The 18,359-nt window shown below is 65.7% G+C and overlaps 5 protein-coding genes across 5 annotated transcripts; 2 read left to right on the top strand and 3 right to left on the bottom strand.

Moving 5' to 3' along the window:
• Nucleotides 1-384: 384 nt before the first annotated feature.
• JCM10292_002469 (uncharacterized protein) lies at nucleotides 385-8,002 on the bottom strand (the record flags this gene model as incomplete). The annotated part of the gene is made up of 20 exons (XM_076652746.1): nucleotides 385-396; nucleotides 456-465; nucleotides 542-598; nucleotides 659-674; nucleotides 740-1,400; nucleotides 1,464-2,840; nucleotides 2,902-3,098; nucleotides 3,158-3,302; nucleotides 3,362-3,593; nucleotides 3,654-3,719; nucleotides 3,780-4,057; nucleotides 4,116-4,318; nucleotides 4,376-4,434; nucleotides 4,495-4,550; nucleotides 4,605-5,054; nucleotides 5,114-5,245; nucleotides 5,309-5,413; nucleotides 5,479-5,792; nucleotides 5,856-5,958; nucleotides 6,035-8,002. The coding sequence occupies 20 exons, from the start codon at nucleotides 8,000-8,002 to the stop codon at nucleotides 385-387; spliced, it is 6,441 nt and encodes a 2,146-aa protein (XP_076501701.1).
• Nucleotides 8,003-8,464: 462 nt separating this feature from the next.
• Nucleotides 8,465-10,348, top strand: IMP21 (Imp21p; the record flags this gene model as incomplete). The annotated part of the gene is made up of 6 exons (XM_076652747.1): nucleotides 8,465-8,860; nucleotides 8,926-9,420; nucleotides 9,481-9,517; nucleotides 9,580-9,817; nucleotides 9,885-9,942; nucleotides 10,112-10,348. The coding sequence occupies 6 exons, from the start codon at nucleotides 8,465-8,467 to the stop codon at nucleotides 10,346-10,348; spliced, it is 1,461 nt and encodes a 486-aa protein (XP_076501702.1).
• A 185-nt stretch (nucleotides 10,349-10,533) lies between these two features.
• JCM10292_002471 (uncharacterized protein) lies at nucleotides 10,534-11,934 on the bottom strand (the record flags this gene model as incomplete). Its single annotated transcript, XM_076652748.1, has 1 exon — nucleotides 10,534-11,934. One exon carries the CDS (start codon nucleotides 11,932-11,934, stop codon nucleotides 10,534-10,536), a length of 1,401 nt encoding a protein of 466 aa, XP_076501703.1.
• Nucleotides 11,935-12,300: 366 nt separating this feature from the next.
• On the bottom strand, nucleotides 12,301-13,671 carry JCM10292_002472 (uncharacterized protein; the record flags this gene model as incomplete). The annotated part of the gene is made up of 1 exon (XM_076652749.1): nucleotides 12,301-13,671. One exon carries the CDS (start codon nucleotides 13,669-13,671, stop codon nucleotides 12,301-12,303), a length of 1,371 nt encoding a protein of 456 aa, XP_076501704.1.
• A 619-nt stretch (nucleotides 13,672-14,290) lies between these two features.
• JCM10292_002473 (uncharacterized protein) lies at nucleotides 14,291-18,077 on the top strand (the record flags this gene model as incomplete). Its single annotated transcript, XM_076652750.1, has 10 exons — nucleotides 14,291-14,383; nucleotides 14,476-14,497; nucleotides 14,562-15,600; nucleotides 15,660-16,106; nucleotides 16,169-16,302; nucleotides 16,365-16,427; nucleotides 16,483-16,740; nucleotides 16,809-16,921; nucleotides 16,988-17,179; nucleotides 17,238-18,077. The coding sequence occupies 10 exons, from the start codon at nucleotides 14,291-14,293 to the stop codon at nucleotides 18,075-18,077; spliced, it is 3,201 nt and encodes a 1,066-aa protein (XP_076501705.1).
• Nucleotides 18,078-18,359: the final 282 nt, after the last annotated feature.

An 18,359-nucleotide genomic window follows, 5' to 3' on the forward strand; every position in this document is an offset into this window, starting at 1 on the left:
CACAGCGTCACGCCCGGCCTCGCCTTGAATCTGGGCTCGCGCCCGCTTCTGTCGCGTGCACCGGCAATTGCCGCGCACTTTTCCTTCCCGTCTCCCTCGTGACCGGTTCCGCGGCCTACATTTCCGGCCTCTCGCTCGTCTCCCTCCTTCCCTCTCTCGATCGCTTCGTGCAAGAGTCAGAACCTGACAAGTCAGGAGTAGGCCTTGCTCGAATGTTCGGGGCAGGGACAGCGAGACATTACATAGCGGAACTAGTACTGAGAGATGAGGGGGAGCGGGAGGAACGGACAGGGTCCGTGAGCGCCGCAGCGACGGCAAAAGTACACACACACACATGGTACCGGTAGACTGCGCGGAGCAAGCTGTACAAACGGAATCAGGCGGCTAGTCGTAGATCTGCATGGCGAAGTGAGGGTCAGTGGGGCGATCACGTGAAACAGAGAGGGGGGACTGACCGCCATAGGGCTGCAAGCGCACGAGCAGCGGGGCAAGCCAGATCAGAATCTTGCACCTTGGATCACGCGGAAAGAAAGAGACGCACGGGATGCGGTCCTTGGAGAAGAGGAAATTGCCGCCTGCGGACTCCGCCTCGAGGAACCTGCCGACGAGAAACAGGTCAATCTCCGCCGAGCTTGGCGAGTGCAGCGCGCTTGCGCACCTGGTAGGGAAGATGACTGCAGGCGGAGGCGAAAGGTGTCAGCCGAGCACAACTGGACAGAGGGAAGAAACTTGAACGCACCAATCTGGCCTACGACCTCCTCGAGAAGCGCCTCCATCTGCTCGCGCTCCTCGCGCGGGAACGCCTCGTCGTGGTCGTGGCCCTCGCCGGCCTTCTCGCCGTTCCCGCCGCCTCCGCCGCCGGCAAGCGTCGAGCTGCGCCCACGGCCCTTCTTGGCCTCGCCCGTCGTGCTGCCGACCATCGTGGCTCCCGAGTCCTCCGAGGCCGCGAGCGTCGTCGAGCGCGCCCGGCGCGTGATGGTCGATCCGCCCTGCCGCGAGCGCTCGATGCCCTCGCCGTCGCCGCCGTTGCCGTTGCCGTTCGCCGCCTGGAGCTTCTCGGTCGAGCCCGTCTTCTCGTTGATGTACTCCTGCAGGCCCTCGCCGGCCGCCGAGAGCATCGACAGGTCCTCTTTGCGCCCTCCGCGCGCCTTGAGCCCAAATCCAGGCACCGTGACGTACTCAGTCGCCGACGCCGCGCCCTTCTCGAGAGCCGTGCGCTCGCGGTTCTCCTGCGCGATTGTCCCGCCGGCCTCGTGCTTGCCCTGGCCCATCGCACCGCCGCCCGATCCGCCACCACCTGCGCCGTGCTGCCCAGAGTGGCCGGCGGGGTTCATGACGGGCTTCTCGTCGCCTTCGGGCACGACGTTCTTGGGCGCCTTGTTGTGCCGTTCAGCCCAGCTCTGCCGAGCGTTCGTCGGGTTAGCGGCTTACTCAAAGTCTTGGAAGAGACAGACGGGGCGCACCTGGAACTCGCGGTACTGCTTCCACGTCTGGACGAGGTCGTCGGGCATGCAGCGGAAGACCTTGCGGAAGATCTGCGTGTTGCGCGTCGCGGCTGCGAGCCAGACGTCCTTGTAGAACGTGTCGACGAGCGGGTCGGCAAAGCCGTAGGGGTCGACCTTGGCCGCGGGGGTCGGGATCGTGTAGGCACCGCGCTCGCGCAGGTTGCGCCGCAGCTGGCCCGTGATGGCGTTGCGGTTGACGGCCTGCTCGTTGCCGAGAGCCTTCTCGTTGCCCTGCTTCTTGTCCTTATCCTTCGAGCCGCTCGAGCTGTCCTTGGCGTCGGCGCCCTGCTGGCCATCGAGCGCTCGGTAGCCCTGGTTCGCCTTGACGACATCGGGAGGGTTCGTCTCTTCGGTCGGCGACGGGACCTCTGCGCGGTCCGTGGTCGACTCTTCCTCCTCAACGGCGGGAAGGGTCGGCGAGCCCTCCTCCTCGAGGGGGACGATCCCAAGCTTGCGCGTGTCGTCGGCGTCGGGATTGTGCTGCGAGACGGGCTCGCCCTCGCGCGAGCGCTGCGGGCTCTTCCGCTCGTGTGGCTTATTATCCTGAGCTTCGGCGGCACGCTCGTCTGTCTCGTCGCCTTCCTCGCGCGCCTGCAACGGCGACCGCATCGTCGGCCCCTCTTCTCGTTCGCGCTGCGCCTGCGAGCGGGTCTTCTCGCCATCGTCGCGGCGGCGGTCGCCATGCGGGCGCCCTTCCGCCATGACCTTCTCCTCGATAGTCGGGACGACGGAAGCTGCGAAGCCCTCGACGGCGGTCTGACCGCGGACGATGCGGTCGGCGTTGGTCTCCTGGTCCTTTTCAATCGCCTCCTTGGGCTTGTTGTTGGACTCGTCGACGTCGATGCCGAGCGTCTCCTGCACGCGATGCGCGCCCTTCTCCATGATGAGCCCGGTGGCCTGCGTCGTCCCGCTCGCGACCTGGCTGACATACTCGCCCGTTGCACCCGCCATGCTGCGAATGAAGCGCGATTTCCGGCCCGACTTGGCGCCGCGGTTTGTTCCGTGGCTCTGCTCGTGGTCCGGATCCCACTCCTCGTCGCGGTGCTGGATGTGATCGGCCTCGCGCGCCTCGAGCTCCTCGCGGCCTTCGCTCGCCTCGAGCTCGTCGACGTCGATGCCGAGGTGCTCGCGCATGAGGCGCACGCGCATTGTGTGCGCGAAGCGTCCGACCTGGTACGGCTTGCCCGCCATCGTCGAATCGATCATGTCGGTGTCGCGGATGATGCATGCGAGCTCGGAGTCACGGTCGCCACGCTGCGAGCGCTCGTTAATGTTGGCCGATCCGATGATGGCGATGCGGTCGTCGACGATCATGCCCTTGGCGTGGATGTAGGTCTGCAAGCGAACACTCTTCAGAAAATGCGCCTCACCCGACAACGAGAGAACGGCTACCCACCGACTCGGTTGTGAGCGCTCCCGACGAGAGCTTGCCCCAGGTGCGCAGGCCGAAGAACGTGATGTACTCATCCGGGTCGATGCCTTCGCGGCGCAGACGGGCAAAGATAGAGTACTCGCCGCGGCAGATGGTGCGGTACTGACACTCCATGATGAGGCGTACCGAGCTGGCCTCGGAATGGTCGAGCGGGTAGGGGTCTGCGCCCGGATCTCAGATAAGCTCGACTTGCAGCACGCGCGTAAAGGAAGGGACGCACAGCCGGGGATCATGGGAATGACGATGATGGCGCGCCAGGGCGTGCCCTCGCTGTGCGCGCGAACGATCCGCGAGACGAGCGCATCGCCGAGCTTGTTCTCGATGATGGTGCCCTCGACCTCGGTCGAAGTGATGAAGAACTGGTTCTGCAGACGTCGAGAGGCATCAATCCCGCTGCCGGATACAAGGACGACGAAAAGCGCACCTCGATGTAGACGAAATGGTCCGAGAGCTGGATCGCCTTGATGTAGGCATTTTGGATCGAGTGTTCGATGTGCGAGATACCCATCGACCACGGCCCGACCGAGCGACAGATCTGCACTTCGCACGTGCCCGTGATGCGCAGGTCCTGCAGCTGCTGAGGCGTGAAGTCGGGAGCCGGAATGAGGAACGGCATCTTGACAGAGTGGTTCTTCGTGCGAAGGAGGTAGTTCCACCTGTGCGAAATGCATCCGTCAGACTGAAACTGAGTGCATGCGCAGGGAAGCATAGCGCACCGCTGGATGAAGTGGCGGCACAGGTCGCGAGCGGGCTGGCCGATGATCTGGAGGCCAATGTCGTGCCTGCGAACAGTGACGGTCAGCGCGCCTTGAACTGAAGGGTAGCGAGTAGATCAGGCGCACCAGGGCTGGCGCGGAACCTTGCTGCGGTCGTACATGTCCTCCTCCGGCTTGGTGAGCGTGTGGAAGTCGAGTACGCGCTGGTTCGAGTAATCCTTGCCAGGCCAGATCTGGCTCTTGGCCGCGTCCTCCGGGCTCACGTGACGCGGCTTGATGCCGTCCTTGAACAAATTCGGACCCTCGTCCGTGAGGACGTGCCCCGGCGTGTCCCACCGCCCGAAGCAGAGATCAAGGCCGCCCATGAAGCCGATGGTCTCGTCGATCACGCACATCTTCTCGTGCTGTGCGTATTGAGGTGTCAGCGGTCTTTTCTGAGAGAGGAAGCAGGGCGAAACGGACGTGAGACCACAAGAGCGTGCCGGTCGACGTGTGCGACGGCGAGCGCTGAACGTGGATGTTGGGGTGCAGGCCGCGAAGGCGCGTCTTGGTGTACGCCGAGTCGACAGGGGTGAAGTCGTTGGACACCTCCTTGTAGACGATGACGAAGACCTGCACGCCCTCGCGCGCCTTGCGCTGGAGGAGGCGGTCGAGACGCCACTTCTCTGCGGGTTCGAGTAGCGTCAGAGGACTAGCATAACAGCGAGTCAGGCGCAACAAACCATTCTGAATAGGCGGGCGGCGCAGGTAGAGCTCAGGCGAGAGCCACCAGTCGTGAATGCTGCGTAGTCAGGAGCGATCAGGTCTGATACTGCGAGAACAGGGGAGATCCGAAGCGTACTAGATCTTGTGCTTCGCGAGCGAGATAGCGCGCGAAAGACTCCAGAAGTAGTCACGCTGCGCAGATAACCGTGTGAGTCCCGCTCGCATCGCAAGTAGCGGCAGACTCACGCCATCAATCAGCCACTGCGCAGCGACATTCAAACGAATGGGTGCAAAACTGTCGAAGCGGTTCCGGCCAGCCCAGATCGTCTTGGCGAGCATCTTTTCGATCGAGGCGATGAACTGGTCCTGCTGGCGCTCCGTCTTGGCGATGAGGCGCAGCTTGCGCTCGCTCGAGCGGAGGTAAAAGACGTGTGTGCTGGACGACTTGAGCTGCTCCTCCTCGGCATCGCCCTTGACGTTCGTCGTCGACGGGTCCTGAGGGTCGCCGACGCCACCGGAATGCTTGGGCTCGTTCTGCGTGAGGTCGACGTTGCCCTCGCGGAGCTCCTCGTCCCCGCCCGCGAGCGAGTCGGTCGAGTGGTCGAGGTTAAGCATGTTAAGGCCCTTGCGATAGACGCGCGTGGGTCGCTCAATCTCGAATGTCGAGTCGACCATGATTACGTCGTACACCTCGGTCTGCGCGTGTGGTGTCGAATTAGCGGAGCCTTGACGGCAAGCAGTTCGAGTGAACGTACCGACGCAGGGTTCTCGACAGCGACAACGTAGCTGTCGCGGACAATGAACCATTTGGGATCGTGACGCTTCTTCCAGTCGAACGGGTGGAAGCCAGGCTGCTTGCGCCTCGACGCGCCGGAAGACGTGATACGCTGCATGCAGTCGGTCTGTCAGTCACCAGTGTAGCAAAGTACGCGAGCAGCTGTGAGACGCACGAGGTAGCCCTGCTTGCCCTGCTCGCCGCCACGCGTCGCGAGCTGGATCGACATGGCCGAGATTTCGAGGAACTTGCACAAGCGGTTCGCACCGGGGCCGAACATCTGCGCAGATCCTCTTCGTGAGCGGGGCCGTGACCGCGACAGAGTGCAAGGGCGCGAGGACGCACCGTCGCGCGGATGAGCTTGAGGAGGTAATTTTCGAGCGCCTCGCGCTGCATCCTCGCAAACTCGGCCTTGCCGACGTTGCCGCGGCCCTCGCTCTTGAGCCAGTTGAGGTAGGGCAAGCTCGTCTTTGGGAACGTCGGGAACTTGTCGATCCCCTGGCGGAGGTTGGCGACGCGGTAGTGCGCGTGCAGGTTGACAAAGTCCTTGAGCTCGCGGTAGATGACCCACTTGACGGCGCCATCGCCGTACTCGAGCTCGATGCGGAAGATGGCGTGGCGATCATGGAACGGGTAGACCGAGTCGGTGATGCGCAGCTCTGCGGCGGAGGTAAGCCCCTGTCAGCGCGAGCGGTTGAGGGCACGGCGGCAAAGGGCCGTACTGAGGTAGTTCATCAGGATCGGGATACGCTTGTCGCCGCGCTCGTCACGGTCCATCGTTCCCATCTTGACAAGCACCAGAGGCAGAACGCCAAGAGCGAGTTCCTGCAGCAGACAACAAAGACAGGTTCCTCCATCAGCGAGACGACTATGGAGAGAGGAAGCGAGGCGCTCGACGCACCGAGACGAGCTCGTGGCCCGTCAGGCTCGCGCCCTGCTTCTCCTTCTTCTTCTTGGTCTGCGCGCCCAGCCTGTTCCTGACGACGTTCCACGCGCTCCCCCTCCGCGCCGCGCTCGCCGGGCGCTTCGCCCCGACCCCTCCTCCGCCTCCACCGCCCGCACCCTCGTCCTCGCTCGCCGGTTCGCGCGGCGTGCTCGTCCCCGACCCGGATCCGCCCGTCCCGCGATGGCCATGGTGGGTCGCGAAGAACCCGCCCGAGCCGCCCGTCGCCGCGCCCCACAAGCTCGTCTTCCTCGCCCCCGCCGCCCCACCGCCACGCCCAGGCGCACCCGCATCCGTGTCGAATTGGTCGCGCGTCTCGTCCTCCCACTCGGCCGCGTCGGTCGCTGCAGCGGCCGAGTCGTGCAAGCTCCGCGGGCGCGCAGGCGTCGACGCGCCGCTCGCGAGCCCCGTAGGCGTCGCCGCGCCGCTCGGCGCAGCAGAGTTGGGCCCGCTGCGCCCGCCTGCGGCCCGCCTCGCGCCGCCGGGCACGCCCGACGCCGGGCCCTCTGCCTCTCCCGCCGAGCGCGCGCGCGCAAGCTTGTTCTTCCCGCCGCCGCTCCCGCCGCCGCCAGCGCCGGCGCGGCGCTTGCCCGTCGCGGCGGCCTTGAACGCGGCGCCGACGGTGCTGCCCTTGCGCGCGCCGGACGCTGCGCCAGTCGGCGAGCGGGGCTCGTCGTCCTCTTCGCCGCGGAGGCGGCGCGCACCGCGCTCAAAGTCGGATGCGGTGAACGCGCCGCGGAGGGGAGCCGTTTGGGTCTGGCTTGCGGCGCCGCTCGACTCGCCGCTGCCCTGCCGCCGTTGCGGGCGCTCTTCGCTCCTGCTTGGGCGGCGAGAGGTCGAGTCTTCGCGCGGCGAAGGAGAGGCGGGCGACGCGGGACCGTCGAGGCCGGGGAAGGCGGACGTGCGCGCGAGCGGCGAGAGGGGCGAGCGCGCGCCGGGCGAGGCAGGGCCGTCGACGTCGGACCAGTCGCTCGCAGTGCTCGACTCTTCCGGAAGGACGCTGCCCGACGTCAGGCCGCCCGTGCGAGACTGGCGCCGCTTGTTGTCGCGCGAAGACGACGTGTGGTTGTAGCTCGACGCGCGAGACGAGCCTGCGGAGCCGGTCGAGATGCGCAGCGGAGAGCGCGTCCCGTTCGGCCCGGCAGCAGCTGCAGCACCAGAGGCGGCACCCGCACCAACCGAAGGCGAAGCGCCGTGGCCCGAATGCGAAGACGAGCGGCTGAGGTCCATCCGCGCGGGCGACTCGGTGCGGCGGATGCTCGTCGCGCCCGACCCCGGCGGAGGCGTGCCGCCCGCACTGCCATTGGCGACGGCACCACCGTTGGGCTGATGTAAGGTAGGGTGGAAGAAGCCGGACGAACCGAGGCCGCCGTCCTCGTCGAGGCGGGCGAGGCCGAGTGCAGGCGGCGGGTTGTCGTCGAACCAGCGGTAGCTTGCCTGGGAGCGGTGCTTTGGGCGGGGCTTGTCGAGGCCGAGGACGGGGCCGCGGTCGGGGCTGCCCGGCGGCGAGGACGGGCCGGTGAGAGTCGCGATGTGCGGGAGGAGGAACGACTCGTCGGCGGTCGTGCGGCGCGAAGGCGAGCGCGAGGTGGCGGGACTCGTGTGGGCGGACGTCGAGTGCGTGTTGCCATCGTTCTGGCTGTGCTTTACGCCGTTGAGGACGTGCTGAAGATGGGCTGCGTGCGAGTGGGACGCCGCTGGCGAGGGCTCGGGGGACCTGCGCGCGGCGGGCGAGCTCCCCTGCGTGGTCGGGTGGTCCGAGCCAGGCGGTGCAAGCGAGTCGAGCCGGGTCTGGTTGTCCTTGTCGCCCTTGGCGGGGTTGTGAGCGTCGTCGTCATGGTCCAGCGAGGCGGTGCTGTGAGGGGCGCCGTCATTGCGGGCGTTGCGCTCGGCGAGGGCCCTATGCACGACCTCGGAGAAGTCCATTGCTGTGTGTGCTCCTCTGAGCGCACTCGACTGCCCTGCGCGAGTCGAGGGGAGGCCGAGCGACTTGTCCGAACGGAAGCGCGAGAGCGAGACGAGAGAGCCGAGATGGCGCGGTCCCCGGGCACTCGGGCAGGTTCTCTGAGGGTGGCAAGAGTCGGGCAGCTGTGTGCACTCGCACACGGCTCTGCACAACCCACGCAAGAGGCGGACACGGGCGGGGCGAGGGGTGCCTCCGCCGTGACCGTCTGCTCGGCCCCGCCCTGGGCGCCCGCCGCTCTGACCGCGTACGGCGCACCGTGCGATCGAGCACAGCAGGGTAGAGCAGGGCACGGTAGAGCCACGCAAGCAGAACTCTCCCTTGAAGCCAGGTCGCCTACACCCCATCCTCCCCGCCTCCTCCCCACTTCTCGTCATCGCCGCCGTCCCTATCTCTCGCGCTCCCGCTCCCCCACGTGCGCGCACATGAACTTCCTCTCGATCCGCCGCTCCCGCAAGGACACGGACCGCGACCGCGACGACGACGACCGCGAGGGCCGGTCCCGCGGCCGCTCGCTCTCGCCGTGGCGCTCGTCCAAGTCGGCGAGCAAGTCGCGCTCGCGCTCGCGCCGCCGCGAGCCCTCGGCCGAGGGCATGCGCGGCGACGACACCGAGGGCGAGAGCGACGGCGAGGGCATGCGGCCCATGCCCCTCGTCTCGCCGAGCAACGCGTTCGAGTCGGACGACGACAGCGACACGGCCTCGGACCGCGACAGCGACGGCGCGAGCGTCGGCACCTTTGACGACGACGACCGCGACGACGACGAGCTCTTTGACGAGAACGGCGACTTCTTTGACGAAGAGGTCGAGAAGAACACAGAGGTGGGGACTCGTTGCGACTTTCAGCTGCGTGCTGCCGATGGGCTCACGCGGTGCATGACACACAGGCCAACGCGTCCGAGCAGACGCCGTACGACTTCCTGACGCGCGAGGGCACGACGATGGTCTACCCGGGCGAAGGCCCCAACCTCCTCCCGCCAACCGACCCTCTTGCCGCCTCGTTCCGCGCCGGCGCCGCACCCTCGCGCGGTCTCGGCGGCGGGCCCCCGCCCGCGAGCAGCAGCGGCGCTGCGACCTCTTCGAGCGCGGGCGCCAACGGCCCGCCGCGCGCCAACCCGCGCACGGGGCAGCTGCCGCGCCGAAAGTCGACGCGCTCGGGGACGATCAGCGGCGCGCCCAGGCTAGAGCTGCGCACGGGGCGGCCGACGTTCGAGAAGAACCGGTGCACGGTGACGATTGTCCATGGCGAGCCCGACCGCGTGATTGAAGAGAGCAAGGGCCGCAAGCAGCGCAGGAGGTACCTCGTCGCGAGCGACTTGAGTGACGAGGCGAGCTATGCGATCCAGTGGGCCATCGGGACCGTCATCCGCGAGGGAGACGAGGTGCGCTCCCATCGCTCGGGCCCTCATGCTCGCGTCGCTCACACTGTTTTACCCGAGCAGTGCATCATTGTCTCGGTCATGGAGACTGACACCAAATGTGCGTACGAGCCTCTTGTCCTGCACACTCGCGCCCCGCTCACGCTCGTGCTCACCCCGCAGTCGACACGGAAGATGGCAACAAGCAAGCCAAGTTGACGAACCAGCGCGAGCGGCAGGCGGCGGCGCTCCAGCTCGCGCGGCAGGCGACGGGCCTCCTCGAGCGCACCCGCCTCAACGTGCGCGTCGTGTGCCAGGCCATCCACGCAAAGGTGCCGCGACACATGCTCGTCGACATGATCGACTACCTCGAGCCGACGCTCGTCCTCGTCGGAAGTCGCGGCTTGACAAAGCTCAAGGGGTGCGTGGTCCTATCCACTTTTGCTCCCGGCGCACGCGCAGCTGACATCGGCGAGTCGCTCCCGCAGCATGCTCCTCGGATCGACGTCCAACTATCTGATCCAAAAATCGAGCGCGCCCGTCATGGTGCGTGACCTTGTTGCTCGCGAATCCTCACTGCAGCGCATATGTCCGCTTGCGGACCGTCACGCGGCTGCGCCGTTGCGAAGCCTGGGCACGAAGCGCTGACTCGCTCCACCCTCCACGCTCTCCTTCCCTCCGTCGGACCCTCTCACTGCGCCACCGCGCCTCGCAGGTCACTCGCCGCCCTCTGCGCGTCTCGCGCACCGTCACGCGCAAGCTCGCGACGCTCGACCGCACGGCGCGCGTGCGCTCGCTCGCCGACGCCGCCATCGAGAAGGAGTCGCACGCGCAGGCGGTCGACCAGCCCGAGGAGAGCGCAGAGGGCGACGACGTCAAGGAGCGCGTCGACGAGCTCGACTTGCCGCCCGAGAGCTTGAGCAGGGCGACGAGCCGCGAGACGAGCGGGTGACCGAGGGTCTCGACTTGTGCAAGGTTTGGCACGGTTGGCGGTGACTTGTACCACTCATTCGTATTCGGTCTCTCTGGTCATGTAGCTGTTGCACACTTCTCCTCACTCTTGGCGGTGTTCAAGGGAGCGAGAGAAGCGCGTTGAGAAGGCCAAAGCAAGCGAGTCCTATTCCAAGGTTTTCGGTATCACGACCTTTTCCACCAACGACTAGTCATCTCGTCCTCCTCCTGCCTACGGCGCTCTTTGCGCTGGTCGAGCCACATTTGCGCCTCGTTCCGTTTGGCGTCAATGAGGTCTTCGATTTCGGGTGCTCGAAGCGTCTTGCCGCGGAGCTCAACGTTGCAGGCTTGGCACGCCGCCGCCATGTCGTCGATTGCTTTGCGCGGGAACATCTTCGTCCAGCCCGGGCGCTTGTACCCGTACGAAAGCCACGCCTCGACGGCATCCGGGTGGTGCTTCCAGACAAAATCGTCGATCTCGCCGAGGTCGGCGTCGAGGTGATCGAGTACGAGAGTCTTGAGCGTCTGGATCCTCGCAGGACCGTCGATCAGCTTGACAAGGTACGCAGCCGACACGACCATTTGCTCGCCAAACTCGAGATGCTGGAGCGGCAGACAACGGAGGACGCCGAACGACGCCTTGTCGGCGCACCTCCCGCCCATACGAAGGACGAGCGTCTTGATCGAGCTGGCGCACTTCAGAGCATCGGGAATCATCCAGCCGGCCGTCGTTCCGGTGAGGTGAAGGGTCTTCAGGCTGTCGAGCCTGACAGCGGCGGCGACCGCATCGATCGCGGCGCTCGACAGCATGTCGCCTCTGATGTCGAGCAGTTGCAGCTCGGGACACGCTTCGACGAGCGAGGCCGCGTTCGAGGGCGCCCCCGACAGCGTCAACCCGAGAAGTCGCGCCGACGGCAAGTCGAGATCCTCGGTCAATGCGAGAGCTTCGGACGGTTGCTTGTTGCTGCCCTCCAGACGCAAGATGATCCTGACGACTGAAGACGGAACGGCTCGGAAGTAGGAGGGATGATACGGGTCCGCTCGGTCGCGCAGCGGAGCGATGAGCGCGAGGACGCGCAGATGCGGGCAGGGCAGCTCAGTCGAGCTCGAACTGTCAAGCACGCTACCGACCAACGAGTCGCCGACGAGCTTGAGGTACTCGAGATTGGGAAGAAGGCGAAGGACGCGGGCTACGTTGAGGTCGGGCTCATTCTCGTCGATGCACTCGTCGTCAACCTTGAAGGACGTGCAGACGCCACCGACGCTTGGGCGGATCGCGAGACTCTTCCTAAACGAAACGAGCGTGGACAACGACCAAAACTTGACCTTGGCGAAGCGTGAGCGGAAGCGGGCGTCGTGGTACGGCAACAGGGCGCGGCACGCGGGGACGGGCGGATACCGCCAAGACGAGTAGACGTTCTGAAAGATCTGGTGGAGCAGCTCGGCCGGCAGCGAGAGCAGGGTGACCTTGGGGACGATCTCGTCCGTCTCGACGAGCTGATCAAGCGGGATGTCCGTCAACCGCGCGGAGGACCTCGGGAGCGGACGAAGGCCCACCTGGTGCTCTTGCACACTGCTGTGGTCCATCTCGATCTCGATCCGTAGAAGAAGCGTCGGAGAAGCTGAGCGAAACGAGGGAGAGGAGCGGAAGCAGGTCAACGTCCATGTCGCGCACCCTCGGATTGGCTCGGATAGCTCAACAGACGGATGTGCGAAGGTCGACAGATGTACAGATACGGAGCTGGCCTTTCCAACGCAAAAGCGAGCGAGACAGGCGGGGCCTCCTACGAGCCTGACCTCAGTCCGGCACAAATGGCTGGCAAACAACGTCGATGTTGCCGTGAGCTAAGCTGAGCTTCTCTGCGAAAGCGAACAGAGCGAGGTCGAGACGGACTGGTGGCATCTCGCACTTCGCACGCCTCGTCGAAGTTCAAATCGCACGTCGATTGCACACTAGAGCAGGATCTCGAAAGCGCCGGTCTCATCGAGGTATTCGATCAGCCCGCGCTGCTTCTCGCACGCCTCGGCGACGCCGATTGCCTCGATCGTCGTGCCCGAAACGCGGACGCCGCTTGCCTTTGCCGCCCTGACGAGCTTGATCACAGCCTCTTCGCTGCATGTCTGCGGCCACTCGGGCTCCTCCCAGCCCTCAGGCAAGTCGGTGTCGTTGTTGATACGCGCGAGGGCCGCGTTGTCGAGCGTGACCCACTTGCCGATCTCGCCGCAAACGTTGTTCAGGATGAGGTGCTCGAGCGTGCCGTGCCTCGTCGGTCCTGAGATGAGAGCTTTAAGCAGCCTTGCGTCTGTCTTGAGGACAAAGCTGCTCATCTCGAGCGAGCGGAGGGGGAGCTGACGGAGGAGGTCGAAGAACGCGGGCTCAGCGCAATCGCAGAAGCCGATGAGGAGGAGGCTTTGACAGCCGGAGAAGCGCTCGACGGCGCTGGGGACACGCCAGTAGGTCATTCTCTTGCTCGTGCGGATCTGCAGAAGGCGCAGAGCGGTCGGGTTCGGGACTGCCTCGAGCACGCTTGGCACTTGTGAGTCAGATTCGATGTCGTCGACGTGAAGCTCCTGCAAGCTCGGCAGGAGGCGAACAAGCTCGGGCGCCTGGCGGAAATGAGCCGAGACGGACACACTCGTGATGAGAAGGAACGGAGGATAGGCGAAAGGGTAGGCGTTGGGCGCGAGGCTCGTCAGGCCTGCGTCCGGATCGCAAGCGGTCTGCAAGGCGAGTTTCTCGAGATGTCTGTAGTAGTGGAGAGGGGCGAGAAAGAGCGGGTGGTAGGGATCGAAGCAGGCGTGGAAAGGGCTGAACAGAGTAAGCGACTTGAGGCTCGGCATGAAACCCGGTGTCGAGGCGGCCGCTGCCGACAGGGCGAGGAGAGCCGAGCGGTTCGAGCCGGTCAAGTCGAAGGTCTCGAGGTAAGGCAGATGACGACCCAGGCGGATGAAGTCTTCGTCGTGTGGCCGAAGCTCGTCGGGCTTGACATCGTCACCACTATCGTCCTCGCAGTCGATGCGCAGCTCGCGAGTGAATGTACCGAGGAAAGGCTTCGCAGCGATTACTTTGGCGAATCCTTCGAGTTCGGCGTACGAGTTGATGAGGACGAGGCCGAAGCAGCGGTTGCAATAGCAGGGGAGGAAAGCCTTGCAGATCGGGCCCGGCGGGTCACAAGAGTCGTACGCGAGCTCAAAGATGGTCTCGAGCAGCTCGGGCGGGAGCGCTGTGAGACGGTCGACCTTCGGCGAGTCCGCGGCCGCGCCCTTGACGTGCAGGCGGGTCAGCACGAGCTTGCCGTCGCGTGGAAGCAGTCGAGGTCGCATCTCGTGGCCCTGCTGAGTCTCGAAGGGCATCGTTCACTTGTCTCTGGCGCGCGAGAGCGAGGAGGAGCGAGAGCCTAGGCACCGAGCGGACGAGACGATGATGCGGGACACGTGAAAGTCACGTCGACGCAGAGTAAGCTACCTCCAGGTTGTTCAGCTCTGTGCTGGCCTGCTCTCCTGTTCAGGACAAGCGAAACGATTCATCGGGAGCAAGCCAGGGGAGAGTGGGAACCTCCCTTCGGAGAGGGGGAAGCAATGAGGAGGAGAGAAGGAAACTGCCAGCGGCACGGACCTCTCGCGCTGCAAAGTCTGACGGGCGTCGAGGGCTGGTCAGAGTCACCTGCGATACGGCAGAGTCCACAGCACGAAGCTCGGTTCGGCGGGTGCCAGGTGTCGTCTGCGCCCGATCACCTCGAAGCTCGGTAAAGTTCGCCCCCTCCTTCCTGGGCCCCGTCGCTTTCGCCTGCATCTCGCCAGCAGGCCAACCAGCGTTGCGCTTTGCCTGACCCCGCCTGCCGCTTATCTCGAGCTCGCGCACGTCCGCCCGCGCATCGGCTCACGGCGACCCTTGCGCTCGCTCGCTCGCTGCTCGCCTGCTCCTCGTTTTCCCCCGCCGCCCATGGAGCCAAACGCTTCGCCTGGGCCGTCTCAGGACGGGCAGAAGCCTGTACGCGCCAAGCGTACCTACCGTGCCTGCCAGCCGTGTCGCGCCGTGCGTGCCCCTCCTTCGCCTCCCTCCCTCCTCTGCTTGTGGCCCGATGCTTGGCCTTCTGCTGACTCGTGACCCCTCGTTCCGCATCGCAGCGCAAGTTGAAGTGCGACCTCGGTGCGTCCATGTCTCTGCGAGTTCCGCTTGACTCGTTCTGCGTGTCTGACCCCTCGCCAAACAGGCGACCCCGACAACCCGTCTGACCCTCCTTGTCGCCGCTGCCGCCGCGAATCACGCGAGTGCGTTTTCGTCGTCCGCGCAAACGCCAAAACGTACATCGAGCCTTCCGGCGATAGCGGCGCGCCGTACACGAGCGTCGCGCCGCAGCGTCCCCCGCGCAAGGGTGCGGCAACGGGCGCAGGGTCCGACTCGCCTGCAGCAGAACCGCCTCAAGCCCTTCCCGCACGTACGGCTGCGCATCCGTATGCTTCGCCGCATGTGGGCGGATGGAGCACGGGGCCTTCGACATCCCGGCAGCCTTATCCATCGCCCGCCTCCGCTGCCGCTACTCTCGCCGCCAGCACCACCCCGAATAGCGAGACGCAGCAACCACCCGCGTCATCGTACTACTATCAGCACGCCACGGCGAGTGGTCCACCCACGCCTGGCGGATACGACCCGAACCGCCCGCACCTACGCCACCTCGCGCAGGCGTCCCGCGCCGCCACCACGCCCGAGCAGCCGAACCACCCTACCCACTCGACGGCCTCGCTCGACCTAGACGACGAAGATGGCGATCGCGGTGATGGGCTGGATGACGACGAGGACGAGAACATGTCTGCCGATACGCCGGAGAGGCGCGATTCCATCGACCCAACAGGGCGCGGCGGCCCGTCGGACGCCAACGTCCTCCTCTCCTCTACGCTGCACAACCCTTCGGACGCGCTCAAGCTCCTCGCGACCGCTTCGTCCCTTCGCTCGCTCTCGGCGTCGGTCGACGCGTCGTCCAGCGGTGCCGAATCCCGTCCGGGCAGGCCCACTAGCGCCTCAACGAGCGCGCTCAGCGGGAAGGAGCGCGGCCCGTCGCGCGAGAGGCGAGTGTCGGGCGGAGGTGCGACCGGGTCGGCCGCGCCGGGGACTGCCGCTGCGCTCAACGGGAAAGGCAAGGAGAAGGAGGTTGACTCGCCCGCGTCGGAGCTGCAGGGCGCGGGTTGGGAGAGATGGGTGCCTGTGAAGGAGGGTATGGTGACGATCGCGGAGGCGGAAGCGCTTCTAGCATTGTGAGTTGCCCTCGCATTCATCTTCTACCCGGGCTGAGCTGACGACATCTTACCCACAGCTTCGAGAATCACATGTCCCCTCTCTATCCGCTCCTCTCGCCCCGCATTTTTCACGCGACGCACCTCCCCGCGCTCACCTCGCGTGAATCGCTCCTCCTCGCCTCGATGGTCTCGATCTCAGCGCGACACTCTGCGCTCCCCTCCGCACCTCGCGCGCGGGCCATCCACTCCGCCGTGGCGGACTACATCCGCGACGAGCTCATCGGTCTCCTCGACGGCTCGGGCGAGCTGCGGCACATCTCGAGCGTCGAGGCGCTTCTCCTCCTCACGGAGTGGCCGCCCATCGCGGACGGGAGGGCTGCAACGGGCAGGAGCGCGTCGGGCAGGCCCGGCAAGAGGAAGCGCGGGTGGGGCGGGGGAGATGGGCCGGGAGACGAGGGCGAGAACGGCGAGGCGAGCGATGAGGATGCGGAAGCACTGCTGCGATCGTCGGCGCAGTACGACGGGTGCGTCTTCCTTGCGAGATCTTCCCAAGTCTAATCTGTGAACTGATGAGATGCTGTCACAGGATGAGCTGGAGCTTGATCGGCTGCGCCGTCCGCCTCGCGCAAGAGCTCGGCATCCACAACCTCTACTTCGGCCCTGCCAGCATTCGCGGACCGGTCAACTGGGAGGAGGAGCGCTGCTTGCGTACCTGGATCTGTGCGTCTACCTTGAAGGAATAGTCCAGGGTTCCACAGTGCGCTGACTTGGCTGCTGAGCAGACTGCTACAACGCCGATCGCCACGTATCAGTTCGTCTCGGTCGCAACGCCGTCGTGCAGTCCTGTGCGTTCTCTTTTTCCTGCGGCGAAGACAGGTCACTGAGTCGCTAGTTGCACAGATATGAGTTCGTCGTGGTGGGAGCAGGTCACGAGCCATCTCAGTCACGGCGTCCGCCGCGAAGGCGCCCACGAGGTGTGGGCCGAGCGCACGCTTCCGCAGGGCCTGATCGCTGCTCTCATGGGGACGATCCAGGAGCGGCTCTACCCGAACAAGGAGATCACGCGGTCGATGCTGCGCACGGGGCACTGGGAGTCGTTTATTCGCTCGCTCGACCACGAGCTGCAGATGATGCTGCTCAAGTCGCGCACCGTCCTTCGTGCGCCCAGTTCCGTTACTACAGCACTGCGAGAAGCCCATGCTGACGCAATCTTCCCGCACGCGCAGAGCAAGGCAGCGTCGAATCGACCCTTTTGCAGATGGAGTTCGAGTATGTCCGACTGTACGGCAACGCCATCGCTCTTCGTGCGCTGCAAGAGCGTCTGCGGCGTGCTGTCAAAGTGCGCACTCGTGCTCGCCTCCCTCGTACCGCCGCGAGTTGCCGTGCTGACGCTAGACTGGACCAGGCAAACGATTTGTGGTTCGTATCGCCCTCGTTGCTGAACCTGCAAGAAGGGCAGTGGTGCCTCGACGCCCTCGCGGCAGCGCAGTCGATCCTCGACCGCACCGTCAACTACCTCGCGCCCAAGGGGTATCTGCGCGTTGCGCCGTCGAGGATCTTCCAACGTATCCTCTTTGCCGCTACGTTCCTCTTCAAGGTGATTTGCTCTGTCCTGCTCAACGTCGAAACATTTGAGCTGATCTTGGACCCCGCAGGCCCTCGCCGTCGGAGTCGTCGAGCACGGTCAGAGCAAGGTTATGGGGCTGCTGGACGAAGCTATCACGGCGCTACACACGAACGCGACCGACCGGCAGCACATCTCGCGCGGATTCGCTGCACTCCTGCGTCGCTTGCAGGCGCAGTGCAAGCCGACGCTTCTCGCTCGCTTCGGTGTCCGGCCGACGCAGAACGGCGAGTCGGGCGAGCCTTCGCGCATCGGCACGCCCGTGGCGACTCGGCCTTCGTCACCTCGACCCGACGCGGCCGCCGGCAATGGCGCAGCGTCCGCTCCGCCTGCGAGCGCCGCGGACCCTGCCCTCGCGCCGACTCCGACGCCTGGCCAGTCGGTACCGCCCTCAATGAACAACACGCCTCGCGCCGGCTACCACCCTCTTCCCGGCGGGCCCGGTGCCGCGTCGATGTACAGCCCGGCCATGGGCCTGCATCCGCTTCCGCCCGGCTACCCGCCCTCGACCGTCCCCTTCCACGCCGCCGCGCACTTGCACGGCTCGCCCGCTTTCCCCGGCGCGCATTCGGCCGGCGCTGCACCTTGGGCGCTGCCGACGCTGGGTGAGCCCACGACCGACTTTGGCGGGTTCAAGCTTGGCGACGCGCCTGCGGGGCTCGACCCGCTCACGGGCAACGCGCTCGAGTGGGACTCGATGAGCTCGAGTATCGCCATGGGCCGCGAGCAGGACATGCTCTTCCAGAGCCTGTGGGGCAGCGGCGCGGGTCCGGCGGGCGGCTCGTCGAACGACTTTGGGTTCGGAGCGGGCGCGCCGGCGCTCAACCTCTTTGGCACGCTTGTCGGCGAGGACTTTGAGCTCAACGGGTGAGCGTGAGGCGTGGTGTACCCTTCGGTGTCGTGATCAGCGTGTTGCCGTCCTTAAGCGACTTTGCCGACTCGTGACGATGTATGCTGGGGAGTCGAGCAACGTTGTTCTGCGGCGCATGCGGCTCTCCTGCTCTCCTGAGAATATGCGAGCTAGCCGATTACGTACGCGGTGAAAGGAAGCTCAGGGGAAACTGAGGACGTCTGCCAAGTCCGACGGTTCGACGCAGTCGCCGAGGGTCGCCCTCGTGCCCTCTCGCGCTCGTCGTGTGATTGCGCCGCTGCG

The sequence above is a fragment of the Rhodotorula paludigena genome, assembly GCF_050403205.1.
Source record: "Rhodotorula paludigena JCM10292 DNA, Rt_paludigena_JCM10292v1_ctg89, whole genome shotgun sequence".
Lineage (NCBI taxonomy): Eukaryota > Fungi > Basidiomycota > Microbotryomycetes > Sporidiobolales > Sporidiobolaceae > Rhodotorula > Rhodotorula paludigena.